The sequence below is a fragment of the Dromiciops gliroides genome, chromosome 3 (assembly GCF_019393635.1).
Source record: "Dromiciops gliroides isolate mDroGli1 chromosome 3, mDroGli1.pri, whole genome shotgun sequence".
Taxonomy (NCBI): Eukaryota; Metazoa; Chordata; class Mammalia; order Microbiotheria; family Microbiotheriidae; genus Dromiciops; species Dromiciops gliroides.
In genome coordinates, this window is record NC_057863.1 from 612,000,312 (window position 1) to 612,017,048 (window position 16,737).

Consider the following 16,737-nt stretch of genomic DNA (forward strand, 5'->3'; position numbering starts at 1 on the left):
AAGAAAGCTAAGATTAATCGTATTGGGGGGCAGCTAGGTGGCGCAGTGGACAAAGCACCATCCCTGGATTCAGGAGGACCTGAGTTCAAAACAGGCTTTAGACACTTAACACTTACTAGCTGTGTGACCCTGGGCAAGTCACTTAAACCTCATTGCCCCACCAAAAAAAAATAGTATTGGGGTCATGGATGGATGGGGGAAGGTTGACCCCAAGGTTACCTTGGGCTAATCTCCAAAACGGAATTTCCTGAGGAGGTGAGATCCAGCCTGTGTCCTCTGGCACCAACCCTGCCTCAGGATTCAGCCTCGCTGGAGGAAGAAAAGGAGCTTAAAGAGCCCTTAGTCGGTTCTCCCTGCCTGAGAAGCCAGAGTTGGGGTGGGAGGGTGGGGACAGAGGAGGCAGAGGAGCCAAGCAGGGCTGGTGACACCCCGGGCTTGGTTTCCTGCAGGTGGACGCCTATGGTGGGAAGCTCCGATACATTCTCTCCTACACAGCTGGAGCACAGGGCAGCCCCCTCTCCGATCCTGATGTGCAGATCACGGTGAGCCCTCCCTGGAGTGAGGCCATGGGAGAAAGGGGTGGGCAAGCCTGGTAGGGATCGTGGGGAGGGGGAGGGGTGTCTGCGAGGAAAGGGGGCGGAGGGGCTCTGCCAGAACCTCTTCTAGCACCTGCCTAGCTCACTAATCTTCATCCCAGTGTGTCTATAGAATGGACTTCTGGGGGCAGCTAGGGTGGCACAGTGGATAGAGCACCAGCCCTGGATTCAAGAGGACCTGAGTTCAAATCCAGCCTCAGACACTTAGCACTTGCTAGCTGTGTGACCCTGGGCAAGTCACTTAACCCCAATTGCCTCACTAAAAAAAAAAAAAAAAAAGGACTTCTGGGTCTTGCTGCCTCTTTGGCCGGCTATGGGCAGAGATCCCTGCTGTCCTCTCTTTGGGGGAAAGCAGCCAGTGTCAGTGGGCCCACTGAGAGCCTCTTCTCCTGTCTTCTAGCGTGCTGGTCTGGGAGGCACAAGCTCCCAGCTCTGACATTTCTTTCCATGTGTGACCCTGGGCAAGTCTTTTCCATTTTCTGTGCCTCCGTTTTTTCATTTGTAAAATGAGAAGAGCCATGCTTGCCCAAGAGCCTCTTAGGAACAAAAAAAGACAGGGGATATGGAGAAGCTTTGCGACCCTCCAGTACCATAGACTCCTGCCGGATTCTTCTTCTTATCTCACCGTCTGTCCACAGGGGAATGACATCACTCTGGTGGCCACCCAGCCAGACCTGCAAGGCCGAGAAAGGAAGAGCTTCGAAATCGTATTCAGAGAGGTACAAAGGGGTCATGACCCTGCCTGCCCTTGGTTCTGACCCCAGCAGCAAGACTGACAATGAGCCCAACCATGGTGTTAGCTCTGACTGCATCCTCACGACCGTGTCCCCAGCTCTGATCCCAAGTCTGGCCTGAACCATGACACCCACTCAGACCCTGGTTCTGACCCAAGCAAGAGGCCCGACTGACCCTAAAGCTCAACCTAACCCCGATGGGTTTCCCGCTTTGGCCCCACTCCTCCATAGGGTCAGGCACAACCCAGCTGCCGTCCTAACCTAATCATGCCCTGATCATCTAAGATTTGTCTCTGCTTGGCCAAGGGAGACAAGGGTCAGATTAAGGCGGGGGGCAGTGAAGGGGGGGTTACAGAAGCAGGGTGCAGGGCCTTCATTAACTCCGCTCACCATCCCTCTTCCCCCAAACCAGCAATTCTGGCGGAGGTTAGATGGGCAGCCAGCCACTCGAGAGCATTTGCTGATGGTGCTGGCCGATCTGGATGAGATCCTGGTCCGTGCCACCTTCTCCTCAGTCCCTCTGGCAGCCAGCATCGGTGCCGTCAGCATGGAGAGAGCCCTGCCTGGCCCCACAGCTGGACCCCGTGCCCTGGAAGTGGAAGAATGCCGCTGCCCACCTGGCTACCGGGGTCTCTCCTGCCAGGTGAGAGAGAAAGCCCTGCAGCCTTCTTTCAGGAATGTCTGAGAGTCAGGAGACACGTTTTCTGGTCTTACTTTGGTTACTAACTTGCTGTATGATCTTGGGCAAGTCACTTGTCTCTAGGCCTCAGGTGTTTTTTCACTTATAAAATAATCATCCTGAACTTGATTTCTAATCATCTGAGACACTGTCCTTTGTGTATCCTCAGTGTAGGGGGTTCAGTGTGAAGGGGGATCAGTGAAGGGTCAGGAGGGAATCAGGAGCAAGCTCGACAGGCAAAGGCTTCCAGCTTTGGCATTCTGTTCTAATGTCCCCTAGATCTGACATTCTTTGTTTTACCATTCAGTGTTCTAAAGCCCCATCTCAGCTCTTTGTACTGAAGTCCCTCCCAGCCCTGCCATCCTATGTTCTAAGGGCCCTCCCGGCTCTGACATCCTGTGTTCTAAGGGCCCTCCCAGCTCTGACCTTATGTGTTCTAAGGCCCTCCCAACTCTGACATCCTGTGTTCTAAGGGCCCTCCCAGCTCTGACATCCTGTGTTCTAAGGGCCCTCCCAGCTCTGACATCCTGTGTTCTAAGGGCCCTCCCAGCTCTGACCTTATGTGTTCTAAGGCCCTCCCAACTCTGACATCCTGTGTTCTAAGGGCCATCCCTGCTCTGACATCTCAGCACTGTGGTTTTTATAATCCTTTTAAGAAAACAGTCGCCATGTTGATTTTGAAGTTCCCACATGAGATCTGTGGTGTTTGAAATATATTGAGGGTGCCTATCTCTGTTCTAGGTTTTAGGGAACTTAGCTGGGTTTTCTAATATATTGCTACTTATAAATTAGAGGCTTTAGCACCAGTCTTTGGCATTAAGCATTTATGAAATCATATTAAATGTTAGGGAAAAAAAGAGCACATGACTCCAAAAGGTCAGAAGCCCTACATTACCTAGGATGGAGAAGAGACCCAGGGGGGACGCATGGCTGCCCCCTTTAGCGTCCCAGCCAAGAGAGTTCGAGGGAGAAAGAGTGTGTGACCTTCTTCTCCCCAAGGATTTTATCCTCTCTCAGACAGAGGTGGGTCACTGCACCTTGACCCAAGCTAATTGGCCAGTAACATTCAGATCCATTGGTTGGCATGATTTGAGGGTGGTCCATATCAAAATGAGCAAGCTTTTAGGTGGTTGTGGTTCTGATCTCTATTGCCTCTATTTAGAGTGGGAGCTCCAACCTTACTGACTTTGGGCTAGCTCCCTTGAGTGGAGAGCCCCCCAAAACCCATGATTTTTCCACAGATCCAAGTAAAGATGGCAGTGTCTCTGGGCTGGACACTCCTGATTCTTCCCCAGCCCCAGAGCCTCCTTGTGGGTGCTGAACCCTGACCTTCCTTTCTCCTTTTCCAGGACTGTGCCTCTGGCTACACACGAACAGGGACTGGCCTTTACTTGGGCCACTGTGAGCTTTGTGAATGCAATGGCCACTCAGAGACCTGCCACCCAGAGACTGGGGTCTGCTCGGTGAGGGATGGGGGCTAGCAGCTGGGGGATGGGAAGGGGGATGCGTTTGAAGGGGACCTGTGTGTGTGTCTGTGTGATGAGGGGAAGAGCCTTATGGAGAGTGGTGGGCACCACCTGGGCAGGCTGTCAGCTGAGTGTGTCAGTGATGAGTAAGTGGTCAGTCTGGGGGTTCTGCGCGCAGGGACATCCCTGGAGGAGCTCTGGGGTGGGGAGTCATCACAGGGTCAGGGTGCCTATGGAGACTGAGCAGAGGGGATGAGTGCTTAAGACTCACTTTGGGGTTTGGATCAGGGCAAACTTAGCAGGTGACTCATTGTGAAGTGAGGGCTAATGGGGAGACACTGTAGCATCAGTGAGTAAGCTCAAGGGTTGGGTGCAGAGTCACTGAGGGGGTGGAGATCCATGTGGTGATGCACCGGCTAGTTTTGGAGTATGGGAGAGGCCCATGAGTGCCCGCTGGGCAGGGCTCAGTGGGGACAGGGGAGATGAGGGGCAGCTGAGCCAGAGCATGACACCCCTGACTCCTCAGCAATGCCTGCACCACACGGCTGGTGAATTCTGTGAACACTGCGCCTCCGGCTACTATGGAGATGCCACTGCAGGGACTCCTGAGGACTGCCAGCCCTGTGCCTGCCCCCTGACCAACCCTGAAAACATGTAGGTCGGCCTTTCCCCATGCCCAGGGATGCGGCAAATCACCTCTCATGGTGGCCTGCTGCCCCAATCCAAAGCCAAATAGGCGTCCCCTCTGACAAGTGGACACCCATGGGTGGGCAAGGCCTGGGTGACTGGCACCTAGGAGAAGGGAGGGGGTGGGGGGACTGGCCCCAGGGGACGGGAGTCATTCAGGAAGGGGAAAACGAGAGCAGTGCCCAAGAGGAGAAGGGAGGCCCACATGTCTGACTTCTGGTTCCCTGGGCTACAGGTTTTCCCGGACGTGTGAGAGCCTCGGGTCTGGGGGCTACCGCTGCACAGCCTGTGAGCCCGGCTATACTGGCCAGTACTGTGAACAGTAAGTCTTCATCCACCTTGGGTGGGGGTCCTTGGGGTCAGGGGTCAGGGAGAGGCAGAGCCTGAGGGAGAGTGGGGTGAGAAGCTACAGGGGAGTTTCTAGGAAGAGCCCGGGGGTGGGGTGGGAACAAGTCCCCAACCCAGCTGAGTCTTGGGGCTAGTTCTACTTTCTGCCCTAAGTCCTTCTCTTCCCAAAAGAGGCCCCTGTCACCCCAGCCAAGCCCTAGGCAGGAGGCTGAACTCTGATACCCCAGGCAGCCCAGGGGCTCCAGCCAGCCCTACCCTAGGGGATAGCCTGATGAGGGTGGTATGTCTCCTGCAGGTGTGCCCCGGGCTATGTGGGCAACCCCAGTGTTCGAGGAGGCCGCTGCCAGCCTCAAGGTAAGTGGAGGTCTGAAGATGGGTGTGCATGGAGACCTGCAGGGGGCTTGGGAATGAAGGGGTTCTGGGGAGAGTGATTAGTATGTTCGTGTTGGGAGTCTTGGATCCAAGGAAAAATGACTTGGGAAAGAGATTTTACCTGTGGGAAGAACCCCAGCTCTGACATCCTGTGTTCTAAGGACCCTCCCATCCCTGACATCCTGTGTTCTAAGGGCCCTCCCAGCTCTGACATCCTGTGTTCTAAGGGCCCTCCCAGCTCTGACATCCTGTGTTCTAAGAGCCCTCCCAGCTCTGACATCCTGTGTTCTAAGGGCCCTCCCATCCCTGACAGTCTGTGTTCTAAGGGCCCTCCCAGCTCTCACAGCCTGTGTTCTAAAGGCCCTCCCAGCTCTCACAGTCTGTGTTCTAAGGGTCCTTGGTCCCACAGGCCTCATGTTTGGGGATAGAAGTCAAAGCAGGGTGGTTGTGTCTGTAGGGAATGTATCACCAGGCTTGGTTGCCCCCTGAACTTCCTTTTCTTTAGCAGACCAGGCCCTGCTGGTAGTTCAGGTGCACCCAGCCAGGAGCACAGTGCCCCAGGGTGGCTCCCATTCCCTTCGATGCCAAGTCAGCGGGACACCCCCCTACTACTACTACTGGACCCGAGAAGATGGCAGGTCTATTCCCAGCACTGCCCAACAGCGTCAACAAGGTACTGAATGTCCCAGGATTCCCTAGTGGGCAGTGAGGGGGCGTGGGAGCTTCAATTCTCCAGCTCCCTGGAACCCGCCTCAGGACCTTGTCTGACGTGGAAAGAGCTGAGGAGGGAGGGATAGGAATTTTTGGAGTGGATCTTGGTCAAGGCTGTCCTGAGTGTCCCCACCAACACCTCCCCAGGCTCCGAGCTCCACTTCCCCAGCGTCCAGCCTTCCGATGCAGGCGTTTACATCTGTACCTGCCGCAACCTTTACCATGCCAACACCAGCAGGGCCGAGCTGCTAGTCACCGGTGAGCCCCCTCAGCCCCTCTCGGCTTCCTCCCTCCCCTCCTGTTCTGATAGCTGCTGGCTGGTCTTTCATCCAGGCTGCCCCGCTCAGCTGTCTTCTCTTCAAAGCTTAAAGTTAGCATCTGGATTTTGGTTGGGTCAGGGACTGGGATTGGGATCAGATTTGGGGTTTGTACCAGGATTGGGGTGAGGCCTAGGGCTGAGTTTAGCCCTGGAATTAGAACTGGACTGGGGCCAAGGTTTGGTACAGGGTTAGGGCTTGGGCCTGGGCCTGGGGATGGGGCTGTAATTAGAACTGGGCTCGGGTTGGCGTATGGGACATGGTTAGGGTCTGGAGTGAGGCCTGGAACTAAGACTGGGGTTTGGGACTGGGATTAATTCTAGGCTAAGGCTATCAGTGGGAACTGGGGCTGGTGTATGGGGCATGGTTAGGGCCTGGGGCTGGCCCCAGATCTAGGACTGAAGTCTGGGGCTGGCATCAGGAACTGGGGCTGGGGCTGCCGGTCACTGCAGCTCTCTGCCTGTTGCTCAGAGGCACCCACCAAGGCTATCACAGTGACAGTGGAGGAGCAGACAAGCCAGAGTGTTCGAGTTGGGGCTGACGTCACCTTCATCTGCACGGCCAAGAGCAAGGTGAGGGGGGAGGTGCCATCTCTTAGGTGCCAGGCCTAGGTTGAGAGGACAGAAGACATCCTGTGGGTTCCATTTGTCCTTTTTTGCCTCTCCTAGTCTCCAGCCTACACACTGGTGTGGACTCGCTTACATAATGGAAAGCTGCCCCCACGAGCCATGGACTTCAACGGCATCCTAACCATCCGGGGCGTGCAGCCCAGTGACGCAGGCACCTACGTGTGTACCGGCTCTAACATGTTTGCCATGGACCAGGGCACTGCCATGCTGCATGTCCAGGGTACACTCCCTCTGCCCCATCTGTTCCAGGCCCTCTTCTTTTCCTGTCCACCCCTTAAAAGCCTCCCTCCCCCCAGCATGGGTCCAGTCCCTACTTTTCCACTCTCTTCATTCTCAACCTTTTGATATAGCTGACTTGTCCAAAGACCTGGGTTCAAACCTCTGCCACTTACTTCCAGTGTTATCCTGGGCAAGTCACTTTCCTTCTCTGATAATCACCTTCCTCCTCAGGAAAATGACAGGGTTGGACTAGGTTGCCTTTGAGATAACTTTTAGGGGCAACTAGATGGTGCAGTGGATAGAACACCAGCCCCAGAATCAGGAGGACCTGAGTTCAAATTTGGTCTCAGATACTTACTAGCTGGGTGACCCTGGGCAAGTCACTTAACCCCAATTGTTTTCTGTGTGTGTGTGTGTGTGTGTGTGTGTGTGTGTGTTTGTGTACATGTGTGTGTGAGAGAGAGACAGAGAGAACATTTAGATCCACAATCCTACCTATGATACTAAAATACTAGAGGATATAAAGTACTAATTTTCATCATCATCATTATTATTATTAGTCCCAGCCTCCTTGCACCTTCAGGAGAGCCCCTTTCACCCCCTCCCCCAGAGTCCATGCCCATGCATATGTAATGCCATGTGGATTATTATTGTTGGTGGTGTTGGTGTTGTTACCATTCTTCCTTCTCCTTAGATGCTGGTTTCTCACTTCCATATCCTCTTTCTTCCCAACCCTTGCCCGTCCCCAACCTCCACACCAGGCCTGCCCATTTCCTCTCTTCTCTGGCCTTTCTTTCACATCAGATTCCCTATTGTGATTGCATTTCTCTCTTGCTCTTGTCCTTGAGCCTCTGTCCTGACTACCCCTGTCTGTCCCTCCTCTGTTAGCAGCCTCTGGGAGCCTGTCACCACCCGTGGTTTCCATCCATCCACCACAACTCACTGTACAACCTGGCCAGCTGGCAGAGTTCCGCTGTAGTGCCACCGGGAACCCAGCACCCAGCCTGGAGTGGTCAGGTGGGACAACTTCTGTACTGGGTACTGCCCTTCCTTGTTAGCAGTCCCATGGCTGCAAGCTGGTATAAGGGAAGGGATACCAGCTTGAGAGTCACATTACCTGGGTTCAAAATCCCCTCTCTGAGGGGTAGCTAGGTGGCGCAGTAGATAGAGCACCGGCCCTGGAGTCAGGAGTACCTGAGTTCAAATCTGGCCTCAGACACTTAACACTTACTAGCTTTGTGACCCTGGACAAGTCACTTAACCCCAATTGCCTCACTAAAAAAAAAAAAAAACAAAATCCCCTCTCTGCCAGTTACTACTTGGGTAATCTTGGGTAAGATGGTTAACCTCAGTTCTCTCATCTGCAAAATGAGGGGGTTGGACCAGATGACCCCTGGGGTTCCTTCCAAGTCTAAATCTTTGATCTTATGACCTTGGCAAAGCTAGGGCTTAGTCTCAATACTCTTAAGTTAAGGAAAAGGGAATGGGGAACTTCGAAGGGTTTTTTTTGGTCAATTTGTTTAAAACATTTTTATTGATTTTTTTCACTTTTATATTATCTTTACTCCTAAATGTTTCCCTCCCAGATACCCCGAAAGCCATCCCTTATTATAAATAATAATAAAAAGAGGAAAATAAGTTAATATCGCAAAACTAACCAACATAGCAAGCCAGTCTGATAGTATATACAATATTGGGTGGAGAACTTTGCAGTGTATCTCCCCTTCTTCATGGGAAGAATGAGGGTCTTATGGCTGAGAACTTGGGCCAGATTCTGACTATTACTGACCTAGGACTGCCTTCTTTTGGTCCCAGGGGGTCCTGGAGGTCAGATCCCCCGGAAGGCCTGGATTCATGGTGGTATCCTACGCCTCCCAGCCACTGAGCTTTCCGACCAAGCCCAATATCTATGCCGTGCTTCCAACAGTGCTGGACAGCACGTAGCCAGAGCCATACTCCATGTACATGGTAAGAGGGGAAAGAGAAGGTCAGGGTTGTGAGCAGGGGCCTGCCTTGATGTTGCAAGCAGGGGTGGACCTGGGGCAATAATGGAGATGGGAGGAAGTAGCCAAAGGCCCAAAGGATGAGCAGCATGAAAGGATGGGAAAAGGAAGTTGGTCGGGTACCCCAGGGAGAACTCACTCTGCTTCTTCTGGACAGGGGGTCGAACATCTGATGCCCAGCCACGCCCTGAGCAGACCCAGGTGCAAGAGGGTCACATCGTGAGGCTGAATTGTCAGGTGACTGGAAACCCACCCCACAGGATCGTCTGGACTAAGGAAGGGGGAACCTTACCAGCCAAGGTGAGGACTTCAAGCCTGCTTTGCCTAGCTCAGCCTAGTCTAGCCTGGTCTAAAAGAGCCCTTTCTTACAAAGCAGCCACCTACTATCCTCAGGGCCCCTTAGTCTTTCTTTCCTCCTCCTTTTCCCCATTTCTCTCTATTCTTCCCCTCATCTCCTTTCTTCTCCCTTCTCTCTTTCCCTCACTTTTCTCCCTCTGTCTCTTTCCTCCCCTTCTTCCTCTTCTCTCCATTGTCCTTTGTTCCCTTTTCTCTCCCTTGTCTCCTTTCCTCTCTTTTCCCATCCCTTCCCTTCTCCTTCCCCCTCTTCTCCCTCTTTTCTACATTCTCTAAACTATTCCAGTCTCCCCTTCCTCCTTCATCCAGCCGCTTCTCCCTCTTCTCTGCCCATACCCCAGACACTGCAGCCTCTCCCCTACCCTATGTTGTTTCCTTCTGCTCCTCTCTGGTCCTAACTCACTGCTTGGACCTTGCAGGCTCGTGTGGAACACACCATGCTCTTCATCCCAGACGCCACAGCTGCCGACGCGGGCGTCTACGTGTGCAGTTCTAACACCCTCACTGGCAGTGCCCAGGCTCGCATGGAGGTGGTGATTGTTCCAGGTATGGGGCGGAGTGGCCCAGGCCTGCTCAGCTATCGGGCAAGGCTGAGGTGCTCCTTGGAGGTCTGGCCCGGGTGTAGGTTCAGGGGGACAAAGGCAGGGGCCCCCCTCAAGGGGCTGCACTGAGGGCCCAGCCACCTAGCCTTGCTCTAGCTCTCCCCATCTGCCTTTCCTCCGGGAACATCAGTGCGGGCCTGCCAAAAGGGCTCTAGATTTAGAGTCAGAGCACGTGGGATCGCATCCTGTCTCCTGGGCAACTTCTTTGTCCTTATTCCCTTTTTATTCTCTATGTACTTGTATACATAGGTGCTGGTCTGCCCCAAGAGACCGTATGCTTCTTGAGGGCAGACTGTTACATTTTTGCCTTTATATCCCCAGCACCTAGGATGGTGCCTCGTACATAGTAGATGCTTATTGATTTATTGATTGATTTGACACTTTGCCTCCCATTTCCTCATCTACAAAAACAAAAACACCCTACTAGCTCACATTTATATAGTGCTTTGGGGGCTTTCTCTTATGTCATTTGATCCACACAACTGCTCTTTGAGGGAAGTGCCCGTTTTATAGATGTGGAAACTGAGGGTAGTAAGTGTCTGAGGTAAGAATTGAACCTGGGTCTTCCTAACTCTGACACTCTTCCTGCTACACCACGCTGCCCCTCAAAAGGGGGGGGTAGGTGAGTTAGGTGGCCCTTGATGCCCCCAGTGCCTGGCATAGGCCCTGATACATACCAGTCACTTAATAATCATTTGTTGGTAGATGGATCCTTTCAGCGATCTAACGATCTTCCCGTCTGCATTCTGAACCTCCAGACTCAGGCACTGTCCCTGCCATGAGGATAGAGTCGTCTTCCCCATCAGTGACTGAAGGACAGACAGTAGATCTGAACTGCGTGATCACTGGTCATGCCCATGCCCAGGTCACGTGGTACAGGCGTGGTGGGAGCCTCCCTACGCGGCACCAGGTACTTCTGGGAATCCCGATATGGGAAGTGGGAAATGGAGCCGTGATTTGAGGGCTCAGTGGAAGGAAATAGTGGGAATGAGACGTTAGATCTAGGACTCTGGAGGGCACGGGCACCCTCTCTCTGCCTGCTCACTCACCCCCCCCCCACTCAGGTTCACGGCACCCGGCTGCGGCTATACCAACTGACTCCAGCGGACTCGGGCACGTACGTGTGCCGATTTGAAGGCACCTCAGGTCACCAGGAAGCTTCCGTGGATATCTCTGTCTCCCATGTGGCCAGTCCTGGCTCCAGCCACCCACAAGGTGAGAGACCGTGATGGTGGGCCAGGCTAGGGCCAGGCCAGAAGCTGCAGGGCGCATGCATTCTCTGGGATATAAGTGCCAATCATTTAAAGACATTGCCTGCTCTGTGAACCCAGGGGAGTTTGGAGGGATCCTTAATTCCCCCACCCCTGGGAGAGTGGACCAAAAGAGCTAGGAGGAAGAGAGTGTGGCAATAAAGTAAACTGGCTTGGGTCTTTAAGCCAGTGTGCTGAAGGCCTGGGCTAATGCCCTACGTGGTCATTCATTCACTCATTCACAAACATTTATTAAATGGCTTCTGCACACAAGCTCAAATAGCTCTCACTCAGACCTTGCTCTGAAGAGACACAGTCTCGTGGTAGGAAAAGGACAAATACACAAATAACTGGGGTCACGGGGACCAGGGTGACAGATGTGCCCTGGAGAGGCCCAAGCCAAGTGCTAGGAAAAAATTCAAAGTAAGAGAAGGAGCCTGAAGGGTGAGTCAGAGAGAGCTTGTGGAAGGCAGGGAAGGGTTTCAGTGGATAGATGTCACAGTGGGGACGGAAGTCCATTGCAGGCCTGGGGGAGTGTGTGAGCAAAGTAACAGAGACAAGAGAAGACAAGGGAGGGGGGGGGCACTGGGTAGTCCAGGTTGAATGGATTCCAGAATCCAGGAAAGTAGCCACGTGAAATAATCCTGGAAAAGTAGAGTTACACCGGATGGTAAAGGGCCTCGGATGCCAGGACCAGTATTTTATTGGGTAGGCCCTTTACCAGGGGGTCCCTAAAGGTCTTAGGATGGAAGAGATACATCAGAGTGTGGGGGTGGGGGGTTACTGTGTGTAGTGACCCGTCAGCGATGAGGCATTTTTGAGAAAAGAAAGTGAGAACAGGTGCTGAATTAGGATGGCATGTGGGAGGGAAACGTCTTAGTGCCCCTGACCAGGCCCCCCGGGGGCAGCCAGGCTGCCGGGGCCCACCCCTTCTGAACCACTTTCCATGCCTCAGTTTCGGCCAACACGGCCACCCAGCTGTCCCACTCTGGTTAGATCCCTGGATCCCATGCCCTCGGTGGCACTGCCAGCCAAGCCTTGGAGATATCAGGCTATTAATTATCAGGTGCCAGGGGCAGGGAAGGGGAGTCTACACCTGTCTGTCTGCCCCTGACCCACCTGTCTGTGTCCAGGCTCTGACACCAGCTTCCCCATGAGGATTGAGGCCTCCTCTACAGAAATAACTGAAGGACAAACCGTGGATCTCAACTGTGTGGTCACTGGACAGGCCCATGCCCAGGTCACGTGGTATAAGCGTGGTGGCAGCCTCCCCGTCCGGCGTCAGGTATGAAAGAAGAATGTCTGAGGGAGGTGGGGTCTGGAGCTGTTAGAGACCCTTAAGGTTTTGTTTTTGTTTTTGTTTTTTGGTGAGGCAATTGGGGTTAAGTGACTTGCCCAGGGTCACACAGCTAGTAAGTGTCAAGTGTCTGAGGCCCAATTTGAACTCAGCTCCTCCTGAATCCAGGGCCAGTGCTCTATCCACTGTACCACCTAGCTGCCTCAACCCTTAAGATTTTAAGCTGAAACAGATTTTAGAGACCATTTGGTCATACCCCCTTATTTACAGATGAGGAAATTAAGACTCTGGACTTGGAGTCAAGAAGACTCAAGTTCAGATACCTGCCACAGGTATTAACTAGCTGCATGACTTTGATGGATTACTTCACCTCTGTCTGCCTCAGTTTCCACATCTGTAAAATGGGAATAACAGTAGCACCTATGTCCCAGAGTTGTTGTTGCAAAGATCAAATGAGATAATATTTATAGAGTACTGGGGGCAGCCAGGGGGCTCAGTGGATAAAGCACCAGCCCTGGATTCAGGAGGACCCGAGTTCAAATCCAGCCTCAGACACTTGACACTTACTAGCTGTATGACCCTGGACAAGTCACTTCAATGCCCTGGGGGGATATATATATTTTTTTTTATTTATGTATATATATATATATATATATATTTAGAGTGCTATAAAAGTGCCATTGCTTTGTGTTAAGTAGTGCTTTGGGTTCAAACCTAGAACCCACTACTCTAAATCCCATGCTCCTTCCACTGAGGCATTGAGGCCTCGTGACTGAAGCCATCCAGCTCATAGCTCCCCATCGGCCTGAGCATGGAAAGAGCCCCACCACCCACAGCCCCAGGAGACTCCCCTTCCCTGCCCCTGGCACCTGATAATTAATAGCCTGATATCTCCAAGGCTTGGCTGGCAGTGCCACCGAGGGCATGGGCTCCAGGGATCTTAACCAGGAACCTTGCCAATGGTCGCCATTATCTCTATACTATTTAAGTTTTACAAAGTTTGATCCTCACAACCAGCTTGTGAGTCGGGCACTGCCTCTCATCCTCCATGAGGAAATGGAAACTCAGGGAAGGGCGTGATCAGTGAGAATGTAGATGGGGACTCCTGACTCCCGTAGAGCCTCCCCAGCCCCCCGGAGCCTAGGAGGTGGCCATAGGGGATTGGGAGCAGCCTGGAAGGTGTCTCTGTCCCCTCTTGCCCCACATCTCTCTCCCTCCTTCTTCCCTTGTGCAGGACCATGGGACCTGGCTACGTCTGTACCAGGTAACCCCAGCTGACTCCGGGGAGTACGTGTGCCGTGTGGTGCGAGACTCCCGTCCCCACGAGGCCTCCGTTATCATCAACATCCAACCTTCCAGCTCCAGTGATGGCTCCATCCCAGGTGAGTGGCCTGGGCAGGGCTTCAGGGGTCCTGCTACCCGGCCACTGCCTTCCCAGAGCCCACCCGGGTCCCAGCTTCCCTCGGCCTTCTGCTTTATCGCCTCCTCGCTGTCCCTCCATCATCCCTTCCCTGCTCTCCCCCCTCCATTACCTCATCCTCAGATCCCCCTCTCCCAGCCCTCTGCTTGTCTCTGTCCAGCCTCCTTATTTCCCCATCCTTGTCTCCTCTTCACTGCCTACCTTTGTCCTGACACTTCTCCTGTGTCTGCAGCCCCAGACACCCCTGCACCTGTCCGGATCGAATCCTCATCCCCGACGGTGAGCGAAGGACAGACGGTCGACCTGAGCTGTGTGGTGGCTGGGCAGGCCCATGCCCAGGTCACTTGGTACAAGCGAGGAGGCAGCCTCCCTGCCCGGCACCAGGTACAGGATCCCTCTGCCAAGAAGACCATGACAGAAGTCAAGGGGCCTGGGAGATAGAGGAGATGAAGGAAGCCCCAGAGGCACTTTAAACTTGGCCCATTCCAGTCCAGTGAATATTAATTAAGCTCCTACTGTATACAAGATAGTAGACCCTGTAGCAGGCAGTGGTGACACAGACAAAACAAAAAACAGCCTCTGCCCTCGAGGACTATGAACTCCACTGAGAAGCATGGCATGTTTTAAAAAAAAAAGTAGATCTATAATTATTTAGGGCCTGAAAGAAGTTGAAATGTAGGAACCAGTAAAGGTTTCCTATTGGAGGTAGCATTTCAGCTGCACCTTAAAGGAAGTAACATGTGAGTGGCTCAACCTGGGCTTGGAGTCAGGAAGACCTGGATTCAAATCTTCAGACACTTACTAGCAGTGAGACCCTGGACCAGTCACTTTACCTTTTTTCCCAAGTTTTCTCATTTATAAAATAGGAATAAATAATAGCATCTCCCTCCCAAGGTGGTTGTGAGGATCAAATGTGATGCTAACTGGGGCAGCTAGGTGTCTCAGTAGATAGAGCACCGGCCCTGGAGTCAGGAGTACCTGAGTTCAAATCCAGCCTCAGACACTTAACACTTACTAGCTGTGTGACCCTGGGCAAGTCACTTAACCCCAATTGCTTCACTTAAAAAAAATTTTTTTTTAATGTGATGCTAATTAACTGGGGCAGCTAGGTGGTGCAGTGGATAAAACACCAGCCCTGGATTCAGGAGGACCTGAGTTCAAATCCAGCCTCAGACATTTGACACATTAGCTGTGTGACCCTGGGCAAGTCACTTAACCCTCATTGCCCCACCCAAAAAAGAGATACTATTTAACTTTAAGTACTATATAAATGCTATTAGTTATTATTAGCATATGTTACATGCATATTGTTACATATTCCAAAATGATATTATTATATATTATATAATTATCATGTATGGCAAAATATTATTATTATTGTTAAAGTGAGGAATTCTCAGAGGGCTAGGATCAAGATAGGTAAAGAGTGTGAAGAGCAGCAGCCCTCCTGCCCTAGAGCAGGAGTGTTGGCCTTAGGAGAAAATCAGCTCTTCATTGCTAGCATCATAAATTGAGAGCCTAAAGGGACCTCAGAGGTTCATCCTCCAGTCCATGCCCTCATTGAGAAGGGAGGAAGCTGGGGGCAGCTAGGTGGCGCAGTGGATAAAGCACCGGCCCTGGATTCAGGAGGACCTGAGTTCAAATCCAGCCTTGGATACTTGACACTTATTAGCTGTGTGACCCTGGGCAAGTCACTTAACCCCCACTGCCCCACAAAAAAAAAAAAAAGAAAGAAAGAAAAAAGAAAAAAAAGAGAGAGAGAAGGGAGGAAGCTAAGGTCTAAGCAGGAAAGGGTCTTCCCTGAGAGCCCCAGAGTGGGGATTGGAACCAAAGGTGTCTGAGTCTAGGCTCAGTATGAGGAGTCTTCAGCTGGAGGCTGGGAAGGTGGCCTCCCCCACTGGAATGGAAGCTTACTGAGGGCAGGGATTGCTTGTGCCTTTCTGGGTATCCCCGGTGCTCAGCACAGTGTCTGACTTGCTGATTGAGCAGCTGACCATTTAGGGAAAGGTTGGACTGGATGCCCTTGGAGAGCCCTTCCATCTCTGAGATTCTGCAAGAGGGGAAGCCCTGGGACCTTCTGTCCCATGACTCCTCATGGCTGTCTTTGCAGGTCCGCGGCTCCCGCTTGTACATCTTCCATGCCACCCCAGCCGATGCTGGTGAGTACGTGTGTCGTGCGGCCAACGGCATGGAGGCCTCCCTGACGGTCACAGTCACTGGTTCCCAAGGTGCCAGCTTCTCCTACCGTAAGTCAAGGCAAAGGCGCCTGGCTTGTGGGGCCGCCTGGTGGGCAGGGAGCTGGTCTGGGAGAGCTTTGAGCCCCTGGAGCGGCTGATAACCTACTCTCTGTGCTATCCCCCCACCAGCCCCTGGTGTCACTCCTCCAATCAAGATTGAATCCTCTTCCTCTGCTGTCGCTGAGGGACAGACCCTGGTTCTGAACTGTGTTGTGGCTGGGCAGGCCCATGCCCAGGTCACATGGTACAAGCGAGGAGGCAGCCTTCCAGCTCGGCACCAGGTATGGCCTTGGGAGCTCTCTCTGGCCCTGGATCCTCCCTTCCAATCCCTATAACATCACCCACCCCTGACCTCCTGAGTCCTGACCTCCTGGCTCAGTGCCTACCAGGCGGGTCAGAATGAACATATGTAGGGACACCAGGCCATAACACGGACACTGTGAGGATCAAAGGACATGGGAGGGCTGAAGGTGTCATAGCTAGGTCAGAGGGCACCGAGAGGGCTTTAGCCTCAGGAATCCGTAGCTCATCATTCTCTCCTGCCTCCTTTCAATCAACCCTCCACCCCCTGTCCGCAACATCTCCTGAGTCTATCTCCTCCCCACCCACACAGTTGCCACCCTTATCACCTCTTGCCTGGATGACCTCAGTGACTTCCTAATTGGTCTCCCTGACCCTGGCCTCTCCCCTCTCTAATCCATCCTTCATACAACTAATGACATCACCCATGGGCTCGGGAAGTTCCAATGCTGCCCCCCTTGTCTCTAGGACCAAGCACAAATTCCTCTGTTTGGCATGTAATGCCTTTCACTCCAG

At 52.9% G+C, this 16,737-nt stretch overlaps 1 protein-coding gene across 1 annotated transcript in view; it reads left to right on the forward strand.

The window, feature by feature from the left end:
- Positions 1–16,737, forward strand: part of HSPG2 (heparan sulfate proteoglycan 2) — a 164,218-nt gene that overhangs the window by 104,702 nt on the left and 42,779 nt on the right. Inside the window, exons 34-55 of the mRNA XM_043994717.1 lie at positions 450–542; positions 1,235–1,315; positions 1,743–1,973; positions 3,359–3,472; positions 4,002–4,129; positions 4,398–4,484; positions 4,806–4,864; positions 5,388–5,555; positions 5,741–5,851; positions 6,382–6,482; positions 6,579–6,759; positions 7,647–7,775; positions 8,574–8,726; positions 8,919–9,061; positions 9,535–9,661; positions 10,476–10,627; positions 10,782–10,932; positions 12,101–12,252; positions 13,499–13,646; positions 13,917–14,068; positions 15,795–15,930; positions 16,051–16,202. Of these exons, the coding sequence (XP_043850652.1) occupies positions 450–542; positions 1,235–1,315; positions 1,743–1,973; positions 3,359–3,472; positions 4,002–4,129; positions 4,398–4,484; positions 4,806–4,864; positions 5,388–5,555; positions 5,741–5,851; positions 6,382–6,482; positions 6,579–6,759; positions 7,647–7,775; positions 8,574–8,726; positions 8,919–9,061; positions 9,535–9,661; positions 10,476–10,627; positions 10,782–10,932; positions 12,101–12,252; positions 13,499–13,646; positions 13,917–14,068; positions 15,795–15,930; positions 16,051–16,202 (2,949 nt within the window). The remainder of the gene's footprint in view (positions 1–449; positions 543–1,234; positions 1,316–1,742; positions 1,974–3,358; positions 3,473–4,001; positions 4,130–4,397; positions 4,485–4,805; positions 4,865–5,387; positions 5,556–5,740; positions 5,852–6,381; positions 6,483–6,578; positions 6,760–7,646; positions 7,776–8,573; positions 8,727–8,918; positions 9,062–9,534; positions 9,662–10,475; positions 10,628–10,781; positions 10,933–12,100; positions 12,253–13,498; positions 13,647–13,916; positions 14,069–15,794; positions 15,931–16,050; positions 16,203–16,737) is intronic.